General features: G+C 38.6%; 3 protein-coding genes across 3 annotated transcripts; 1 reads left to right on the plus strand and 2 right to left on the minus strand.

Moving 5' to 3' along the window:
• Nucleotides 1–891: 891 nt before the first annotated feature.
• On the minus strand, nucleotides 892–5,592 carry LOC141904164 (tetratricopeptide repeat protein 37-like). Its single transcript, XM_074792699.1, has 2 exons — nucleotides 5,470–5,592; nucleotides 892–5,104 (listed from the first exon to the last, which is right to left on the minus strand). The coding sequence occupies exon 2, from the start codon at nucleotides 5,052–5,054 to the stop codon at nucleotides 1,218–1,220; it is 3,837 nt and encodes a 1,278-aa protein (XP_074648800.1). The 5' UTR covers nucleotides 5,055–5,104; nucleotides 5,470–5,592; the 3' UTR covers nucleotides 892–1,217.
• A 130-nt stretch (nucleotides 5,593–5,722) lies between these two features.
• On the plus strand, nucleotides 5,723–8,803 carry LOC141903232 (sorbitol dehydrogenase-like). The gene is made up of 9 exons (XM_074791313.1): nucleotides 5,723–5,854; nucleotides 5,946–5,979; nucleotides 6,402–6,566; nucleotides 6,820–6,979; nucleotides 7,172–7,290; nucleotides 7,361–7,426; nucleotides 7,520–7,695; nucleotides 7,770–7,891; nucleotides 8,175–8,803. The coding sequence occupies exons 1-9, from the start codon at nucleotides 5,801–5,803 to the stop codon at nucleotides 8,332–8,334; spliced, it is 1,056 nt and encodes a 351-aa protein (XP_074647414.1). The 5' UTR covers nucleotides 5,723–5,800; the 3' UTR covers nucleotides 8,335–8,803.
• A 788-nt stretch (nucleotides 8,804–9,591) lies between these two features.
• Nucleotides 9,592–17,524, minus strand: LOC141903941 (calcium-activated chloride channel regulator 3A-1-like). Its single transcript, XM_074792345.1, has 13 exons — nucleotides 17,311–17,524; nucleotides 16,527–16,809; nucleotides 16,113–16,230; nucleotides 15,584–15,725; nucleotides 14,634–14,751; nucleotides 14,376–14,491; nucleotides 13,727–13,939; nucleotides 13,222–13,491; nucleotides 12,927–13,139; nucleotides 12,279–12,549; nucleotides 11,814–11,969; nucleotides 11,402–11,614; nucleotides 9,592–11,172 (listed from the first exon to the last, which is right to left on the minus strand). Exons 1-13 carry the CDS (start codon nucleotides 17,473–17,475, stop codon nucleotides 10,742–10,744), a joined length of 2,709 nt encoding a protein of 902 aa, XP_074648446.1. The 5' UTR covers nucleotides 17,476–17,524; the 3' UTR covers nucleotides 9,592–10,741.
• Between the last annotated feature and the right edge of the window lie 3,767 nt (nucleotides 17,525–21,291).

A 21,291-nucleotide genomic window follows, 5' to 3' on the forward strand; every position in this document is an offset into this window, starting at 1 on the left:
TGTGAAATTGAATTGTAGTTATTTTCTACTGACAGGTCGTGTGGTGACAGCAGCGGATTCAGGGTCACAAACAAAAGAGGGCATTTAGGACTGTTTTCTAAGCTTCGCCGGAAATTCAGGAATAACTCAGTTCATTCTCAACCATTCCCTGCCCCCAATACAGCGGAACCTCGTTACAACAAATTCGGCTACAACGATTCATCGGATATAACAAATAAAGAATTTCGTCCCAAGTAACCAAAATTCACTAATTTCAGACCGGATATAACGAACTATCGGTTATAGCGAACTGATTTTCTGGTCCCGTGAAGTTCGCTGTAACGAGGTTCCACTGTACTTGTGAGAGCTTCAGCTGGAAGCAAACTAGCCTGGATGATTGAGGATGCTGCAATCAAACTTGCTGAGGTCGTCTTTACTTGTCAGAGTGGCCACTTTTGAAATATTATAAGACATAGACAGAAACTGTAAGATATTATGCACATAACTATCTCAACAAATTTCCCTGACTGTTCCTTGATTTTGAGCTTTTTAACATAAGTCCCTGACTTCGCCCTGATTTCCAGTGGCCACTGAGCTTGTGGGTCTCCATGAATTTGTATTTCTAATTAAATTTTCTTAGTGTAAGTCATATAGATAAGTCATCACCATAAGGTCACCACAACGTCAAAGGTTCTACTGTAAATGGTTTTTCTCCAGAGGATTATTTCATTATGAACCAAAGGCTTCAATTAAGCCTTTTTCGTCAAACCTGACCCTGTGGATTACACGTATTCTACTGTGTAACGATTTATGAAAAATTCCCCACGGAAAATAGGATTTTCTCGACACAAAGGAAACCACTCGAATCAGTGCGATATCAATGAATACGATAATAATTTATTGTTTGTTTCATTATTGCTGATATGCTATAAATTTCATTATCATTAAATATAGATTGATGAATCGATGATATACACGTAGACTAACACTCCACAGAGTACACACTACAATAGACAAGTAGAATACAATAGCTCTTACCACTTACAAGCAGCTGGTTTCATGTTGTATAAACAGATGTCTTTAAATATCAGTCAATTAAATAACTGCCTACGTATCTTAAAAACATGCAGATCCATGTTTGGGTAGTTTGTTCAGCACATGCAATCAAAAAATTCATGCAGTAAAACTGGAAGCTTCAATTTAACCGAATAAACTTAAATTCAGATCCGAGAGTCTGTTCATGATCTTGCGCTTAACGCCTTCCGAAAGAGTTCCCAATTGTTTTTATCGTGGGGATAAATATGAAGTAATTTTTGAGTCGCTTTAAAAGCTTCATCGTTGCCTGTCTGAATCAGAGCTTCGGCTATGATTCTACTGGCATTATATCTATGATCTAGTTCATAAGCTTTATTAGCATAGGCTATAGCGCGTTCGGGGTCGCCCTCTGGGGGACAGTTTAACGTGTAATCGGCTAGAATTGACCATAATTCTGCGTTATTCGAGAACGATTGAGCCAATCTAGTCATCTCTTCAATCGCTTTAGATTTATCACCGGCGAGAGAATAAAATCTAGAAATCAGATGACATAGAACTGACTGCGTTCGTCGGCTGCTGCTGCTCGGACCGTCGAGGAATTTCTCTAATTCTTGCAAAACAGCCATCGCTAATGTTACATCAGATTGTAACAGAGCGAGGTAACATAGAGACTCCAGACCGAATACAGACGCGCTCTCCGACTGCGTGCTCCGAAATAGAGCCGTTTTAGCCGAATCCGGATCGCCGAGAATGAAAGATATTTTCCCTATAGCGGCGAATAAATGAGATTTATCGATATCTGTATTCGCGACTTCGACGGCATTCGTAAAACTGAGCAAACTTCGTTCATAATCACCGGCGTGATAACACGCTAGAGCATAGTAACAAATATCCCCTAATTCACTCAATGGTTCGATCAGTTCCCATTGAGAAATAGATTCAGAGATTTTCCCGAGTTTATACAGAACACGAGCGTAATTAGCACGAATTAAACTACAATCGCCGGTCGTCAACGCGACGTTCAAAACTTCAGAAGCGGATTTTAACAAATTCTGTCGTTCGAGCAGCAGACCGGCTAAATTCAAAGCTACGCGATCGTTTCTGATGCGGTCGTTGTATTTAACGAGGGCGTCGGACGCGACCGAAATCGCGTACATCTGATCGACGCAATATCGATAGAGATCCGACGGAAGTTTCACGACGCCCAACAACGCTTTACAAACCCAGTGACCGTAACCGATAAACCCTTCGATATGATTATCAAGAGCCGTCGTGTGACGAAACAAATCCATCGCGTCCTCGTGACTGACGCGCTCAGCTATAATCGACTGACCGATCCAACTATCGACGTAAGACGGTTCTAAAGATTGCGCTTTTTTGAACGCTCTGTGAGCCAGGTCGATATTATCGCGCTTCAAATACAGAGCGCCGAGATTCGTCCACGCTTCGACGTTGTTCTGTTCGAATTCGATCGATTTTATGAAACAATGTTGAGCTAATGATGGATTGTTAGACATGGTGATGACTCCTAGAGTCAGCCAATGTTTGTAGTTCGTACTACTCAAACAGACAGCTTTCTGTAAGGACTGCATCGCCTTGTTTGAGAGTTGTGAAGTTTGATCCCGGGGACTGGCGAGACTCTGATAGTGATAACTAACGCCGAGATCGTGCCACAGATTCGAACAATCGGGGAGTATTTTCAGAGCTTGACCGTAGCACCTTCCACCAACGACTAGCAGCTCGTATTTAGACACAGGCGAAACTTCACCGATTTCTGACGACTGTTTTAACAGTTTACGAGGAATTGCCATTTTACAAATCTCACTAGGAACAGGATTAATGATAGTACAGGCATCTCCGAGGCATTTCCATAAACTCGATAAATCTGGTCTCATACTAGCAGCCTGTACTAGAATACCGATAGCGCTCTGACAGTGGTCTACCGCGCGTCCGTGAAAGAACTGATTCAGTGACCGCCGCGCGATCTGTAAATGAGTTTCGGCGAGACCTTTTAGAGCGGGTATATAGTCGGGAGATTTCGACAGTAATGATTCATAATCGTTCTGAGCTTCCCGATAGACTCCTAACGATTCTTTGATGGAAGCGATTTTATAGAGGCTGTAAACGGAATCCGACTGTAGTTGATTGGCGCGTTGGAACGCTTTCATAGCCGCGTTATAACTACCTCGACTGACGTACACCTCGCCCAGACATTCCCAGACATGATAATCATCGGGATCACTGCGTAGCGCGCATTGAAGCGAAGCTAAAGCCGATGAGGGATCGTCGACTTGTAACTGGTGCAAACCTAACCGAAGCCACGCCCATTTAGCGCAACCAGCGCTCGCTTTAGAAGTAACACTTTCGAGAATATCAACAGTTTTATCTTCTTCTCCGAGTTCAATCAGAATATCGACTAACGCTTCCCCGACTCGGTCGCTAGTAGGTTTCAGGGCATACGATTTCAGGAAACATTTCTTAACTTTTTCCTTATTGTTTTCGAAATGGGCGTAAAATTCGCCTAGATAATAATAACTATCGCTATAGTTCGGATCTAACTTCACTGATTTAATTAGACTCGATAGAGCTTCGTTCTTATCGACTGAACCGCTCTTCGCGAGTTCTAAAAGAACCCTTCCCACCCAATAACTAAACACGCCATTACTAGGTTCGATAGACAGGGCTTCCCGGAAGCAGTTCAAAGCCTCGTCTAAATTCTGATTGTGAAAATGACAACAGCCATTCAGAGACAAACATAGAGCTTTACTCGTGGGATCGGCCACGTTTAGATCATTCATCCTAGCTATACACTGTTCTATATCACCTCGATAATACTGGCAAAAAGCTTTCAGAATTTCAACGTCTGCAATAGTTTCCGGTAAAGTTTCTAGAATGCGCACAGCGGCATCGATACTGTGAGATGTTCCGTCATCGAGCAGACCGCGAACTAGACACAAATTCAATTCGTTAACTACACGAGTTACGTCGCAACCTAAATGAACGCAATTCGACTTTTGAGCGAGTTTTAAACCGGATTTCACGGATTTATCGACCGCGTCGAAATCGTGCATCGCGCAATACGCTCGACTTTGAAACAATCGACTCAGTAAAACAAGCGATTTCTTTTCGACGACTCGATTCAACAGATCGATAGCCGCCGTGAAATTCCTCTTGAAATAATAATCGCAACCGCCGATTAAATCAACGGCGTAAGATTCAGGGTCGTTCGCTTTTAACTTTCCTAAAACGTCGATCAAATCGCCGCTCAGAGTGCACGCGTTTAAACATCGACTTAACATAATCAACGCTAATTTCTCTAAAGGATAAGATAGTTGAGGATAAATTAATATACATCGTTTACATTGTATTTCTATTTCTTCCGGTTGAAGATTCATTTTGATGATTAACCTAATGAATTTCACCCACATCTCTTGACCAGCTGCTTCCTCCGAACCCGGGCCCCCGTCCCCCGGGGACCCATCTGAATATAGAACTTCTTTATAAGCCTTGTACAATACGATTAAATCATTATTCGATAATTCACTACTGCGCGTTTCTAACAACCTGATTATATTATTCTGTATCTCGAATTTTTCTTCAGTTTCATCTGATGATAGAAGGAGTTGATAAACAGCGACAGCGCCATCTATAGATCCCTCCAATTCGTGCAGCATCGCCAGTTTTTTCGAAAATTCACGTTTTTTCTTCGAATCATTTTCGAATAATTTGGTAAGTTTTCCGTACGTCGTAACGAGGTCAGCATAATAGTCCGTTATATAGTGTTTCTCGTAGAACGCTGATAATCCTTGCCACGCGAGCGTTTGATCAGGGTTCGAGTCTGTAGCTCGTTTGTAAGCAGTCAGAGCTTGTTCTGGTTGTTCTAGTCCTTCAGCTGCCACGCCCACAAACACCAGAGCGTTGTAATTGTTCTTATCATCTTTCAATACAGTTTTACAATGTTTCAACGCTTCTTTGAAATTTTTCATCTTTATCGCTTCCCGCGCGTTTTTCAACAGTGACTTTATCTCCTTAGTTTCCATAGCGTAAGAGCAGCGATTATTTGCATCAACTTTTAAGTACGATTCTGGGTCTGAAACGAAACATGAGAGAGTAGAGAAACTCTGAAAACACTAAACAGCAGAAAGGCGCAGTGACTGCGAGATAAACCACACACAGCGCACATAGGCATAGCCAAGTTGGAGAACTTTGTCTGATGGTGGTAATATAGGCCTATTCAGTAATTGTTCATGAACTTATATTTAATCACTGAATATATTACCACCTTGCCTTTGAATTTCGCTGACATATAACTTTTTTTTCTCTCTTAAACAGCTACGTTAACGTCATGGTTTTTTGTATATCAATCATCATGGTTGTAATGGAATAATTCACGCGTTACGTGATAGAGTCAAGTTTAAGATTAGTAACGAAGGGAGGGAGGATAATGAAACACACCTGCTGTATGAGTTCACTGACTGTAGTACGATTAGGTTTTCACAATTGAACCAAATTCTCCTAAATCGAAAAACGCCGAAATTGAAATCGAAACTACAAGTGCATATAAGAGGCTGCCATTTTTAGGTCATGTGACCCACTTGAGCGTGGAATTGTAGACTGGTTACCGGTCAAAAAGTTATTGAATTGAATTGAATTGGTCTCTACTTCATTGGACAGGTAACCAGTCTAAGTAGATTTGGACTATCTACTAGGAAAAAATATTAGCTATTTATTCTCACCTAGGAATAAAATAGAGCACCGCCGTATTAATGTCATGTGACTGGACAAAATGGCGGACGAGAATATTTCTGTGGTTTTGCAAGAAAAAATGAAGTTAATTTTGGTATTTATTGACTTTCACTTTTATAACACACTCTACTGGATACACAGTAACCTCAATTACAATATTCAGCGTTTATGTTCTTATATTTCAGGAAGATAAACCAATCCCCAAACCTGGAAATGATGGTAAGTTGGTCTTGGTTGGGGCTTTGTATGCACCACAGTATGGGGACTTGGTGGTTGGGTCATTATCACGAAGAAACACGCCAAAATGAGATAGGGGAAGACAGCTAATTTTATTATCTTGTGTTATTGGTGATGTTCAACCGGAATTACTCTACTCGGCCATAAGCTCATTTCATGAGAATGACTTTATTTGGAAGTGGATATTTTGCCAATGCAGCAATTCGTAGAAACGCTATTTTGCCAATGGCTATATAGTCAGAATAAGATAAACTAATGAAAATAACAATGAAAGCATTTTTTCAGGGTTACAATAGGGTTCACCTTCCATTTTTTCTTCTGTAGTTTTCGGCTTTCAAAATAAAAATGTCAAGTGTGTTCACAGCTTCTCTTTAAAATTTATTGGTTATGAAATCTGATTCCAGAAGTGCAAATTGCGATGCATAGCGTTGGTATTTGTGGCTCAGATGTTCATTTCTGGAGAAAAGGCGCAATCGGTGAATTTGTAGTGAAATCACCGATGAAACTAGGTCACGAGTCAAGCGGCATCATCTCAGAAGTTGGGTCAAATGTGAAGCACTTGAAAATTGGTAAAATCTGAAATACTTCAATCTTAATAACATCTATATATATTTTAAGAAGTCTGATCAAAATTGAGTTGTAATTCAATTTCTGAAAACTTAAGGTTAGTGTTGAATCAAAATTCTGGAAGATGATGACTTTCTTAAGTATCTGCCTGTTACTAATACAATTTCCTTGGCTTTACGGTAATCCCTCTCGAATCCCACCTACCGGTACTCCTACTGATATTTATATAATAATACAATCTGTTTGTGTTTGAAGGTGATAGAGTCGCGATTGAACCACAAACTACATGCGGAAGTTGCCGTTTCTGTAAAGGTGGGAGGTATAATTTGTGCGCTGATGTCAAGTTTCATGCTACTCCTCCTTTTGATGGTACCTTAGCCCGTTATATTGTACATAATGCCGACTTATGTTTCAAGTGAGTCAATTACTTGTTTCCTCGAAAATACTGAAGTGTATGATCGCAAATTAGCCACTCTGTTTAGGCTACATCAAATGCTTATTGTTGATCATATCAGTACCTGGACCTTCATTCTGTATTACATGTAATAGATCTCTACATTTTAGAGTTTCACAAATATTTGATATTGATGAATGCGTATTATTTTAGGATTCCGGATAACATGAGTTTGGAAGAGGGAGCACTGTGTGAACCGTTATCAGTTGGAATTCATGCTTGTAGACGCGGTAATGTTTCATTGGGTCATAAAGTACTCATCACTGGAGCAGGTACCACCAATCTAAACATCATATTGAAACCACAGGGTTCTGAATATCTTATAAAGTTTTCATTTTGTAGGACCAATTGGTTTAGTATCCATGCTTTCGGCGAAAGCAATGGGAGCAAGTGAAATCTGTGTAACGGGTATTTAGATAATCTAATTCTCATTCAAATCCACGATATCTCTTCCCTTCTCTTGCCTCTGCACTTAAAAACTATGCACTGTTTCTAATTGAGATATCTCTGCTGAACGTTTGGAGTTCGCGAAGAAGATGGGAGCTGATCACACACTCCTCATCGATACTCAAGATGTAGATGTTCTTTCTGAGAAAGTTCAGACTGCTTTCGGTGTAAAAGCTGATGTGACCATTGAGTGCTCAGGAGCCCAGTCTAGTTTGGAACTTGCTATATATGTAAATTTGATTTCTATTTACAGATATCCCTGTAAAAGAAATATCGAATTTAAAGAGGTTTATTTTTGTTGCAGTCGACTGCTAATGGTGGTTGTATCATCCTTGTCGGTATGGGACCCGAAAAAGTAACAGTACCTCTACTTTATGCAGCCTGTCACGAGATTGATATCAGAGGAATTTTCCGTTACGCAAACACGTAAGTCACAACGACCATTGAAAATTGAAACTGTTTGAAGTTGCCTGCATTAAAGTATAGTCAACCCGCGATATACTGCACCCCAAACCCCCGCCTACCATCAGGTTTTCTCAATGTATATCTCAATACAAATACATAATAAAACACCCCTGATATACCACCATACTCTTTATACCGCCAAAATCGTTCTGCGACGATGTGGACGGTATGTCGGGGGCTGACTGTATTTTACAATTCATATCAGACATCTAATGTAGTTTTGTTTTTGTTTGTTTTTTTATAGATGGCCGACAGCTATCAGTATGATATCTTCAGGAGCTGTGAATGTTAAACCTCTAGTTACGCATCATTTCCCTATTGAAGATGCACTGAAGGCGTTTGAGACAGCTAGTACAGGAGCCGGGGGTGCTATTAAAGTTATTATTGATTGTTTTAAGAAGTAAAACATCAACTCCATATGTGCGCATATATTCCTAAACACTTATTCTTGAAAGAATTATATTATATTTTATCCTGTTTGAAACTACTGTCAACTCCGATATAATGTTAGTTATTGTTAACAATTATGTTAGTGATAAGGCTGAAAAAATTGATACCTTGGTTCCCATTTCTGCTGAGGTTAAAAGTTGACCTGGCCGGCCGCCTATATACCTAATACATTACTATTTTTAAAATCATGATCAGGCTAACCGTAATACACCCAGCTGCTATAGCAATGAACTGATTACAGATTCCATTGTAGTTTACAAGGGTGACCCGGTCGATTAGGTGAAACAAGGTATCATTTTTGTTTAGCCTATTTTTTTGTAAAATTAACTCGGGCCTAGACATATAACGGTGCTAATTTACATGAGTATATTTTCCGATATGAATGAAATATTTTTACTAATAAATGAATGGATAAATGCTATATATGTAATTGAGTCTTGTTTTATTTAATTCTTTAGTAAAACCGAAAAATCTGAATTTTTGGTTGGCCGCTGCTCCTTATCGTACTTTAGAGATCGCTACTTTAGGAACGGTCAGATTGTAACCTACTGTACCATGTGATTGATAAAAGATATTTCTTGTCAATACTAAAACAGAAGTTTTAACAACTTTGAATATACTTCCTCTTTATGTAGGTGATTCTACTTATCGATTAGTGACGGCGAAGTATTTTATGAGTCCACGATTATGACATTTTTCTAGGTCAATTTCCGGTGGTTACAGTATCACATCAGTAATTGATAAGTAAATAGTTCATGAGAAGACTATGGCAGTCAAGCTAGCTATCAAATCAACATATATAGCAGCGACAACTGGTTTTCTGCACAGCCTTGTTCGTAATCTCGATCTTGTCTGGATAAGCTGTGTTGACCACGATTGCGTGTATGCTGACGATGCCGCACCATGCTATGAAAATGAAGGGAATTTAGAATCCTGTTCAACGGTCAACACGGTTGTATAAAAGGAAAGTCTACAAACATTCGATTAGGCTTACTTGAAACCAAGGATGACATGAAGATTTGACACACTACAGTTGGGAGCCACTGAATGGATCCTGGTTACAGCGAACTTCCGGGACCGGAAAAACTGTCCGTTAGTTCGTTGTATCCAGTATGAAATAAAACAAGTTTTCTTGAATTGTTACATTCGATGAATCGTATCCGAGTTCGTAATAACGAGGTTACTCTGTATCCAAACGGGGGCAGTTATTTAGACACCATGAGACAATATATCAACCGAGATAGAGATTATTATGTTTATTTATCTTATTAATCATTTCATGAAAATATAAAAGAATGATTCTATTCAGAACGAAAAACATGGTTTATTGCGTTGAAAGGAATATGAGTACGAAGATAAATATTTTATTAAAGACATGCATAATATATACACACATATATAAATATATTTAGAGAAAAGGACAAAGGATTTTTCGTTTCTATTTAGAATCAGGAATTTTTCAATCAACTTTAACTAAAGTACTAAGTACAATATTCTGTTGACACTACTGGCTAATATATTGTTTGAGAGGAACCTTAGTGAATAATAATAATGAATGATAAAGGTGCATTCAATCGAATACTAGTGCTTTCAAAATAAATACCGAATTCAGGATTTATTTTCAGTTTCAGTTTCAGTTTAGTTTTTTGCTCAGGAAATAGTTACATTGCACAGTGCACAAACAGTAGATAATATACAATAAAGCACACTACGTTAATAATAATAATCGTTTAATGTGTAATGTGATTAAGCAAATGATGACCTTTTATCGCCAGATTAAGCGAGTTTTACTAGAAAAGATTGTCTTGACTAATGCTGATTAGGGGCCTACCATCGGGATGTCTCCAGAGGTGTCTAGGTATTAATTTGCTTCTCAAGCTTTGGAGAACACACTAAACACACTAAAAATTGTCTCCAGTCTGTCAGAATGTCTTCTAACATGGTTTCGCTCAATCTGGCGATATCTACCAATTTCAATGGGCGACTTACGGTTCGAGCATCTGAATCGAGAAATATACCCCTGCAGTAGATATTTTGTAGCAACCTTCGTTATTTATGGAGATATATGATATTATTTTTTAATAGGTAATTATTTCTATAGTATTAGTCGCTCCTTCACGTTTCTATGCAGTGAATGTTTACTGAATAGAAATGATTTGTATTTTTTTTCACAAGAATTTTAATCACCTGGATCGACGGGTGTCTATGTGTAATTGGGTTTTCCCGATACAAAATCAAATAAACAAGTTTTTTTACCAAGATATGGTGAAGCACTACGATTTTTCAAACTGTTATAAAATGAGGTTTAGTTCACAGTTTCATTTATTGTGGTCCTAGAAATGAATAAACCACAAATCTTGTTTATATTGTACATGCAAATACACCTTTTTTAGAAAATTCTCGACGACAGCAGCTGAAAATACCACCAACGATTACTGAAATTAAGATTAACGATCCAAGCGTAGCAAAAATAATGAGCGTTATTTTCTCTGCGTTCGGTTTTGGAGGCGGTTGTTTATAACCTTTCAGATCAAGTTGCCTCAAAATCACAATTACAGGATTGGAATGGTCGCCTTTATTTGACGCTGCATCGACTCCTCTGACGCTGAAGATATAACTGCTATTACTCTGCATGGTCTCGCAGTCGATTTTGACGATCATACTTTTTCCTGGTTCTGTTTCGCTGTTGATATTACCAGATAGGACGCGAGCCTCGGGAACAAGCGACGGATTATTGCTTCTTAATTTGTAATCTTCCATTGAATTGTAATAGAGTATCTCGTGTCTCGCTACTGAACAAAAAAAAAACGTATGTTCGTTCCTTTCTTTATGTTACGCAACATGATAAAGAAAAAACAGTGTATGTTCAGTGATTTCCAGTGGCCATCCTGACAACTAAAACGTTGCCAAAGTTTTGCGTGATCTGTTCTAAAATCGTATGTGATCTAATATGACTGCTTATGCGTGAAAGCGGTCTAAGGATAAACGTTTCAAGACAATAAGACTACATAGGCAACATACCGTTTCCTTGGTCTATATCATCTCCTGTGGAAGTGAACGAAAACGTGACGATCTTCTTTTGTACGTCAACACCTTCCAGGGCAAAATCTCTTACTTTTCCCGGTTCAATAAGATCATTTACATTTCTTTTGTAATTCTGAACAACGAATGCACCAACAGAGGCATATCTGTTGAAAACACCTGTTGGTTTTGTTGTCAGTACCGGAATTTCCCCTACAAAACAATATCAGGGTATGAATATAAACAACTTACTTCCATCGTTGACAGAATTCAAGAGTGGGCCTGATGATTCGTTGTGTAGAATTTAAAATCTAAATTGACCAACTTTGAGAAAAGCAGCTAACCGAGGTGACCGATTGACCTTACAACGAGGGAGACTTTTCTTTGGATTAAAAACGCTAATATTTGTTACCATTAGTGGCCGCTCCGCCAGCATTGCTTCGGTAAAAGATGCGAGTCCGTTTGTGGCCGTTTGCAAACAATGATATCCCGTATCGGCCATTACCATTAAAATTCTTCGCGACATACGTTCCAGTGTAAATACCATCATCTTTTTGAACGTCGTATCCTGATTTATAAGCACAGATTTATAAGCACATGAACAACCCCGCAATACTGATATTTCAAAGTTAATTCATCAGAGAGTTTCGCGATTTATCTATGATCCCAAAATCCCAAGAATGACATTCTTTCTGTTTCATTGTAAATGGGATTTAGATAAATCTCGAAGCCCGTGAGATAAAAAACTTTGAAATATCATCAAATTTTGGGATTGCTTATTCCATCACTGATAATACAGCTGTTTATCTGTCAAAGATATATAAAACTTCATCAACTCTTATTTGGTGGCGAACAATATTTGAAAAGTGGATCTTACCAGTTCCATCATCTCGTAATGAAATCGGATAGTCGGCTGCGTTAGGACGTGTAATAACAACTGAAACCTTCGCCCTTTTAATCGGAGTGTATCCTTGTTTAACGAAAGCGGTGATTTTTAGATGGCTTTTTCCTGAATAGTCCACTTGATAAGAATTGACTGAAGCTTCAGCAGTGATAGCTCCGACTGATTGATTCGATGCCGATGAGGAAATGCTGAGACTAACGCTTTCATTGCTTGTCGACATGATCGAATACTTCCACGTACCGATCTGTAACGAGGCCAAAATCGAGTCTAAATCCCACAATGAAAAACCGAAAAGTTGAAATATCGACAGGTTAAAATCTATTCATGATTTTTTGTTTTATTCTAAAAACAATTATCGAGGGATGATAAGTACATGACATTTCATATGAGATACAGAACGTTACACACTCAGTCCAGCCCTCATTTAAATTGTAATGCAAATTAACTATGCGTTCTTGAAGTAGAATACACAAAATAAAGATCGACTAACTCGAAATTTCACCAGAATAAGTAAACAAAAGCTATACACAGATATAGACCAGTGGAGAATTTCAACCTGAGAAGAAAAATCTACCACTGACCCCACCTCCCCATCCGCCTTACCCTCTCCTCTGTACATACCTGCGCTTGGCCTTTGATTTTCACGATAGTTTGTCCAAAATCTGGATCACGTTCAAATATCAAAATAGAAGAGTTTTCCGTATGTGAAAAATTTCGAGGATCTGTGAGGTTGACCGACGACAGTGGCAGTTTGTGAGAAATTATCAAAGTCGTACCTAAACCGATCGATCCATCGATGACAAATGTTTGTTGGTCGCTAGTTTGGATATCCACCTAGTAACAAATAAAACAACATATTACATTATTTATTGCGCGTATACGTAATAAACGTACATACATACATATGTATACAAACCGAGTTAGTTCCTCCGGTATCCTTTAAACACTGTGACAGGATATTTACTGGTTGTCCGGTTATAAAGTAACACGATCTCCCATTGTGTTCAGAAGCTAATTTTTCCAATTTAGCATCTGCATTAATTCCAATAGCGATCGCGTCAACTCTAAGGTGGCACGATTTCAAAATCTGTTTTGTTTTGTCAGTGTAGTTATTGAAATCTTTGCCATCAGTTATAACGACGAGTTTGCCTCCTCCATCGGCGCAGTGTCCAGAATCATTTATCACCTTTATATTGAACAGATACAAATCATTTTTACTGATTGAACTGTACAATATGGATCAATATAACCGTTTTAAAACTATACAAAATTTCTTGAGTGTTTACTGAAGAAGCGGATGTTTTCATCATAAACTATTGCAAATGATTATATTTACTGATATATCGATTTCATATACTGATATATCGATCGTGTATCGTCAACAGATATATAACTGATTTATATTGTATAGAAGGATTTACCTTGACAGCTCGTTCGATGCCCTTCTGGATATTTGTACCACCACCAGTCGTATCGGGCAAAGCTTTGATGAGTTTACTACGTTCGGTTTCGACCAGTGTCGGACCTATGTTTACCCGGGGTGAAGAATCAAACTGCACAATGGATATCATCGTTTCATTTTTTGCAAATTGAGAAATGTAGTTTTTCGCCGCCGTTCGGAGAAGAGACAATGGCTTCAGTTGAAAAGAAATCAATGATTGATGAATAGACTTAACATAATCTAGCTGGATAGAAAAAGTATGCGGCTTTTCGCCTACTTTTATGACGAGCTATTTACAGATCTAAAACTGAACCTTTGTAAATGGCTCATAGAATTTATTCTATTTTTCTTTCTTAATGGGGGTCTTTCTTCAGTGTAAACTTAAAAACGTCTAGAAATGATGTTGGGAAAGGGAGTAAGATAAGATCCACTTCAATTCAATTCAATTCAATTCATACTTTATTTATCCTTGTCGAAACATTACAACATCAGATATACAACAATAAAGTGAACACATTACAATTACAGTTACAAACAAGAGAGACAAGTTGAAAAAGAGAAGAAAGAGAGAAAAAAAAGAAAAAAAAACATATGCAGCAAAATTACGATTTACAAGTCGACTAACATACCTCACCACGCATGCTTCCAGATTTATCGAGAACCAGTACTGTATTCTTTATTCGAATTTCTTTGACGATGCGAAATGTTGGACGTGTATCAGTTGTGCTTCCCAACGTGTTGTCTCCTGAAAGACGAGATGTAATGCAACTGGGCATAAATACGTATACTATACCCTTCAAACATCAGCTGGATTTACAGACATGTTGTTGTGATCATTTTTATGACTCATACGTACATTTATCTGTCTATGGAAATTAATAACTCACCATTTTTGAAATCGTCGTGATCTTTCATCACTTCCCAAGCGCTCCTCAAATTACAAATACGATTCTGCTTATTCGAGGCTTCTTGGTTATGAGTTCCTTCATCACAAAATGCATCAACCTGACAAATATTTGTAAATCATTCGAACATTTTTTACATAGTTTCGATGATTGGAGCGAAAAAATATTTTAATCATCACATTGAAAGAATTCAATTCAGGTTTTCTAAACTCCAAAATCCATCGTCAGAATAAACAATTGTTTTTATTCAAAAATTGCCTTCTTTCAATCCCTTGGAGAACGGATGTTATTTTCAAGAAAAATTGGGCGCAAAAAGATAATCAAGATAAATATTCTTTCTTTCAGGTACGTATCTTAAAATGGAAGGGAACAGGAAAAATATGAATACGAACTCTATATCATTCAAATATTTTCAAAATCTGAGAAAATTGTGACGAATTCAATTCCAATGATACGGAAAACGAAGAAAACTTACTTTTTCCATATCACGAGATTGAATATTGAGACGGAAATATCGACAACAACAACTAAATCAATGCTTTTTGAAAAACTGTGATGAAAACACGACGCAGGATTGTTTACTTAATTTGATTGTTTTTCGCAGAGGGGGAAGATCCATACTCCAAGTTATTGGAAATATATATTTTTATTTTTCTATTTATTTTATTTATTATAGTGACATGTACATTATATATGAAAATAAACAGAATATAAAGGTTTGGTACCCAGCCCTAATTTAGACTTATAAGTCACTATATATCGCATGACATAATATTACGAATATACATATATCTGCACATGTATATACATATAAACATACATATATACATACATACACGTACACACACATATATAAAGATATTTCTACAAAAAATAAATGGTTAAAAAATTATTATATACTTGATTTCTACTATATATGTATGAACACTCACCCCGTCCAGATTCTGGCCGAACATTATTGAAGCACTTCCCGTCTCCTGTTTGTCATTCGCTTTGAACGTACATTTACCCGTAATGACATTACCATCCCATTCACAATCGCCTTTAATCTCACCGATGATATCATCCGAACACCTTTTTAAAATATGTTTCTATAAACTATGTGTGTTAGGTCTAGCCAAACTACAGACAAAAATAGCATTATGGTTTTTTTTCTATTTAAAATTACACTTCCTACATTCAACAAGCATCGTCGAACTATAGCCACAAGACCACACACCCTGACGTGATGAAAAGATGATTAACATATTAAAATCCACCATATACAAAGTTAAAAGATCAAAAACAAATTTATTCATCACATCATAACTGTGAGTCCTGTGTTTTAAAATCCACCATATGCAAAGTTAAAAGATTGAAAACAAATTTATTCATCACATCAAAACTGTGGAGTCCTGTGTCAATAGCTGAAACTATTTATTGGGTCAGCTCTACCCAGAACCCCGGAAATGTCCAACTTACTTAGTCGCGACTATTTTCTTCTCCTCTGAACTGATGTAAAACTGCTCTTCGTCGGAAGTTGGATACTCGTCGAATAAACCCCATCTGAGGTGACCCCATTCATGTACCAGTACCTTACCTGGAATAACAATAGAAATAAGTTCCAGTTAGAAAGAAATTTGAATCAATTCTCAGACAAAGAGTCTCAGAAAATTCATAAAAACGATAACAATATGAATATATCATCTCATTTTCTAATGAGTAAAAACAGTTTATTAATACCAGCGTTTCCGGGACCATATCACCTCATCAGATGAGTTGGTTTCCCCTCATCAGATGAAATACACGTGAATCCAATGAATAAAACTACATATTTTACAAGTGCTGAATTTGAATTGAAATCAAATCGTAAAGAATATATCGTTCAGTGAGTACCTGGCTCTCCGAGTGCAGCATTTCCGATAACGACATAATGGGGGGTTAGATGAATATATTCGCCAGGTTTACCACATCCACCGGCTTGAAGAGTGTAGGGGATTTTGCCGTGAAGTTTGTTTTCTTTGTCAATTTTAATGATGGCTTCATCCAATGTTGCTCCTTTATCGTTCGCCGAAGTGCTCGTCTTCCAGCTCGAAGGCACAACAATTGTTATATTGCGAAAGAAAGTTTGCCGTTTCGTTGCTGTGAATAATCTTGCAGATGCATCGGTCAAATATTCCTTTATGGCAATAAAATTCGCAAGGTGTAACATATTTACAATTTCTGGGGAAATCTAATTTCTGTTAGGGGGTGTAGTCAATCAAAAATGATTTAGTTCCGCAGATGCAAGTTCAATGAGGTCCTTTTTTTCAAAATACATTGGATGAATAAAAGTAGAATAGCCACACTCAAACGTAGTGAACAGATAATTAGATAAAACCCACTATGTACAAATCATAAGCGTTTTAAAAATCGAGAATTTATTTGATCAAACAAATAGAAGAACACGACGTTTCCATCTCCCCAGAGATCATCGTCACACCAAGCAGTGAATTATTGACGGATCCGCCGGTGGAAATTGAATGATTGAATAAATGAATTTAAAATCACCCTTTCCCTCTTTCCCTAGAAATGTCGCTGTTGTAGAAAATCGCTCAATTTATTTCTAAAAATGATCCAGAGTATATCTCAGTGAATCATATAAGAACAGTTGAAAATCTTTGTTCATATTACTACTTACTTGAAGACGTTTTAGTAATCTCGGGTGTTCTACAACATCGGGCCCTATACCGACAATGATTCCTTCATATCCACCGTTTACTAGTGTAACCGCGTCCTGCTTACTCGCAGTAACCCCAGTCACTAGTATCACAACTAATAGAACTAACTGTAACTTGGTCAACATCTTCAGTGCCAGCGATGATATGAAATTGTAAACACTTGGTTTCACTTTTATAAATCGTTGGCCTAATGTTTAATTGGTACGCGTCTGGTTTTATTTGACGAGCTGTTTATCAAAAACATTATATAATAAAAGAATACTACACAATCAGACCAGTCCTAAAAAAACATGAAAAAATCTAAATTCCTTATTTTCATTTTCTTGAATAGCCCTCTTCCTGGTCGAGGGTCGTAGATTATATAAGTGGGGTTTCATTTTCTGACAAACCACTGTGTACTGTATCTACAAAACATTTCTACGTATAAATCAAAAGAAATGACATCATTGTGCAAAATCAATCAAAAGGTATGCAAACGTTTGTTCCTGTTGGTCGAGGGGCGTAGAGTGGGCCATTTCTTCCTGGTCGAGTGTCGTAGATTATGTAAGTGGGGTTTTATTTTCTGACAAGCCACTGTGTGCTGTATCTTCAAAACATTTCAATATATCAAAAAAGGACATCATTGTGCAAAATTAATCAAAAGGTATAAAATGTTTGTTCACGATGTTTAATATATTCAAAATGAACGCATAAATGCCGGAAGTTTCCACCTCGTACAGTCGAACCACCTTGACCAATGACCCGAGGTGAGTCTCGAAGTCTGACTGGACAGACAGCTGTAGTGGTGTCAAGTCATGACATGGTCGTCTCTAAAGGCTGGCTTATGTCGACAAGCAACGCGACTCCTACCGACGCAACCGAGAGCAACTGCGATCGCAGCCCAGCTTATGTCGATTGCGCTCCGATTCGCAGGAACTGAGGCCGACAATCGGGATACGAGATCCTCCCAGTTTCTTCCCTGCTTATGTCGGTTACGATTACTGGCAACTGCAACGGCTCAGATGGTCACGTGATAAGCACTTGGGGAATAAATTTGAATTATTTTGAATTATTGGGAAATATATTTCTATTAGAAAAGCTTTTTCTTTAAGATCTTTATCTTTCTGATTCTGTTTTAAATACAATGAGCTAGTGACATCATAACGATGGCCGCTAGCGCTCACACCATGATTCTACCAATTTCGCTTCTAGATCTTCGGTCCAGTCCTCTGCCGTGCTGAAGGTTTGGTTGACGTTTCGAAATACTGGAATTTGAAAGTTTATGACTAATTACAAATGACGCTAACCAGCGGTCATAATTTTTTCTATGTATATTCGGTCTCTTATTGGCTGGAACCCTTGCGCTTAAAGCCTGGCGCACACGAGGCAATTTTCAGTCGCCGGTTGCTGCGACCGATTTTTGAGCAACCGTTGAGCAATCGATCGCTAGGTGTCGCCCGATGGAGAGGCGATTATCTTTCGCGCCAAACATTTTTATCATGTGACTTGTCAAAATGGCCACGCTACTAACCCGGGTGATGCCGTATTTGGAAGTATCACATGATAATTATTCGTTTAGTCATTGGCTAGGTTGATGAGGTGCTCGTTGCTTGGGGTCTCCAGCTACCGCACACGGGCAACTCCCGAGCGATCGGTGAGCAATTTCCTGGCGACAAGCAATTTTCCGTCGCCCAATATCAAACATGTTTGATATTGGGCGACACGGAGCAATTCCTTTCGACAACGAGCAATCGCTGTCGCCCCTTGCCGCAGACGAGCGATTTTTTCGTTCGACGCCGAGCAATTCGGGCGGTTACTCGAGAATTGCTCGAAATTGTCGCCCGTGTGCGCCAGGCTTCAGTTCTGTCGCGTCGCAGATGAGCTTATGTCGGTTGCGATCGAAAGCAACTGTCCGCCTACCGTATGCCGGAGTAGAACATGGGCAACTAGAGTCGGATACTGCTTCGCGACGAGTTTGTAGGCGTCGGGTTGCCGTCTCAAGCCGGCTTATGTCGAACCGATAGAGCAGCAACTGGCGGCCTCTAGTAGGCCGCTAGTTGCCGCTAATCGGCGATAAACCCAGTTGCATCGGTAGGCGTCGCGTTGCCTGTCGACAGGCTAGCTTATGTCGACAAGCAACACAACGCCTACCGACTCCTACCGACGCAACCGAGAGCAATGATCGCAGCCCAGCTTATGTCGATTGCGCTCCGATTCCCCGCAACTGAGGCCGACTAGCGGGATATACGAGATGCTCCCAGGTGCTCTCACTGCTTATGTCGGTTACGATTACTAGCAACTACACCGGCTCTCAGATGGTCACGTGACAAGCATTTTGAGAATAAATTTGAATTATTTTGAATTATTGGGAAATATATTTCTTTTACTAAAGCTATTTATTCAAGATCTTTATCTTTCTGATTCTGTTTTGAATACCAATGTGCTAGCGACATATAAAGATCGCCGCTCTCACCATAATTCTACCAATTCCGATTCTAGATCTTCGGTCCAGTCATCTGCCGTGCTGCTGAAGGTTTGGTTTACGTTTTGAACTACTTGAATTTGAAAGTTTATGACTAATTAATTACGAATGACGCTAACTAGCGGTCATAATTTGTAATATGTATATTCGGTCTCTAATTGGCTGGAACCCCTGCGCTCAGTTCCGCCGCAGATGAGCTTATATCGGTTGCAATTCTTTCCTTTCTAGATAAGACCCACAAGAAAGGAACAGTGCCACCGGTGTGAACCCGCTGCCCGACAGCATATCTTCTCGAAATGTTGCACCGGGAGGTGCTGCCCTCACTAGAGCCATTTTAGGGACGAGCTCAAAATTATATAGTCCTCGCTATTCTTCGTTTCACATTCCGGAGGACGTAAAATGAGCCATTCGTGTGGAAGACAATAACTTCTATTCTATCATATAAGAGTAAAATTAATGATATCGTCATATTTAGTGATATGCATAAATACGTGAATGAGTATCTATAATTCAGAGACGGTCCCCCATTGTGTTCGAGTTGACCTATATTTTCTGGGTCGCTTTCTACTACACTAATTGGATATTCTGATATTCCGCTTTTACGGTAAGAGTCTTTGATATTTTTGATGCGTCCTACGATGCTCTAGGTGTTGACAATTTCATTGGAGTTTTCAATGAATATTTCTATGTGGACATCGACGTAAAATAACCGCAGATATTTTAGTAGTTTTCTCACTCTAGCGCGTGTATAGTCTGGGTATTAACCGTCCAACATTAATTCATTAGAGAATAGAACTATACGCATACGGATAGCGAGGTCGAATATTTCAAATGCCCCTTGCGAGCTGTTCCCAGCTTGACTGATGAATTTTGCCAGTTTCCTAGCGCTGTTTAATTTTACGAGTGTTAGGCAAGTACTGGTACTGGTAGTGGTAGTAAGTAAAAAAGTAGCACTAATATAAGAGTAGGCCCTCGGAATCTGATCAGGCCTTGTAGTAAATAGGTTTTTGGCTTTATAAAATTGAATACCTGGCTATTGTCAACAGCAGGGAAACCTGGTGAAATCAGAGATCTAGAAAATCTTGAAGAAACCAGCGAAGTCGACGGATTTTGTAAAAAACCTGAAAAACTCACAGAATTATGATGGCTTTTTCTTAATCAATTTGTGTTAATGAGAGAAATCCCACAATAATATTATATATGTTTGCGCAACGTTTCGGCTAAATACTACTAGCCATCATCAGGCGTACTGATGATGGCTAATAGTCTTTAGCCGAAACATTGCGCAAATATATACTCTTCTACTCAAGTTTCTCGTTTTGGCTGAATTTATTGTGGGATTTCTCTCGTTATCATCATACACGGATATTGTGTATCTTCTCGTCTCATCAATTCGTGTTTTTTTTTTAAAGAATGAATTAATTATAACATTTAAACTAAGAAATTACTTTATTGATCTGCTGCAGATTCACTTGGGATA

The sequence above is a fragment of the Tubulanus polymorphus genome, chromosome 4 (genome assembly GCF_964204645.1).
Source record: "Tubulanus polymorphus chromosome 4, tnTubPoly1.2, whole genome shotgun sequence".
Classification (NCBI taxonomy): domain Eukaryota; kingdom Metazoa; phylum Nemertea; class Palaeonemertea; order Tubulaniformes; family Tubulanidae; genus Tubulanus; species Tubulanus polymorphus.

Coding starts and splice junctions, on each gene's coding strand:
- LOC141904164 (XM_074792699.1), bottom strand. CDS start 5,054: ATGGAAACTAAGGAGATAAAGTCACTGTTGAAAAACGCGCGGGAAGCG.
- LOC141903232 (XM_074791313.1), top strand. CDS start 5,801: ATGGCGGACGAGAATATTTCTGTGGTTTTGCAAGAAAAAATGAAGTTA. Junction 6,567..6,819: donor TGTGAAGCACTTGAAAATTG/GTAAAATCTGAA, acceptor TTGTGTTTGAAG/GTGATAGAGTCGCGATTGAA. Junction 7,291..7,360: donor AGTACTCATCACTGGAGCAG/GTACCACCAATC, acceptor TTCATTTTGTAG/GACCAATTGGTTTAGTATCC.
- LOC141903941 (XM_074792345.1), bottom strand. CDS start 17,475: ATGTTGACCAAGTTACAGTTAGTTCTATTAGTTGTGATACTAGTGACT. Junction 16,810..17,310: donor GATTACTAAAACGTCTTCAA/GTAAGTAGTAAT, acceptor ATTGCCATAAAG/GAATATTTGACCGATGCATC. Junction 11,970..12,278: donor ATTACGAGATGATGGAACTG/GTAAGATCCACT, acceptor CTTATAAATCAG/GATACGACGTTCAAAAAGAT.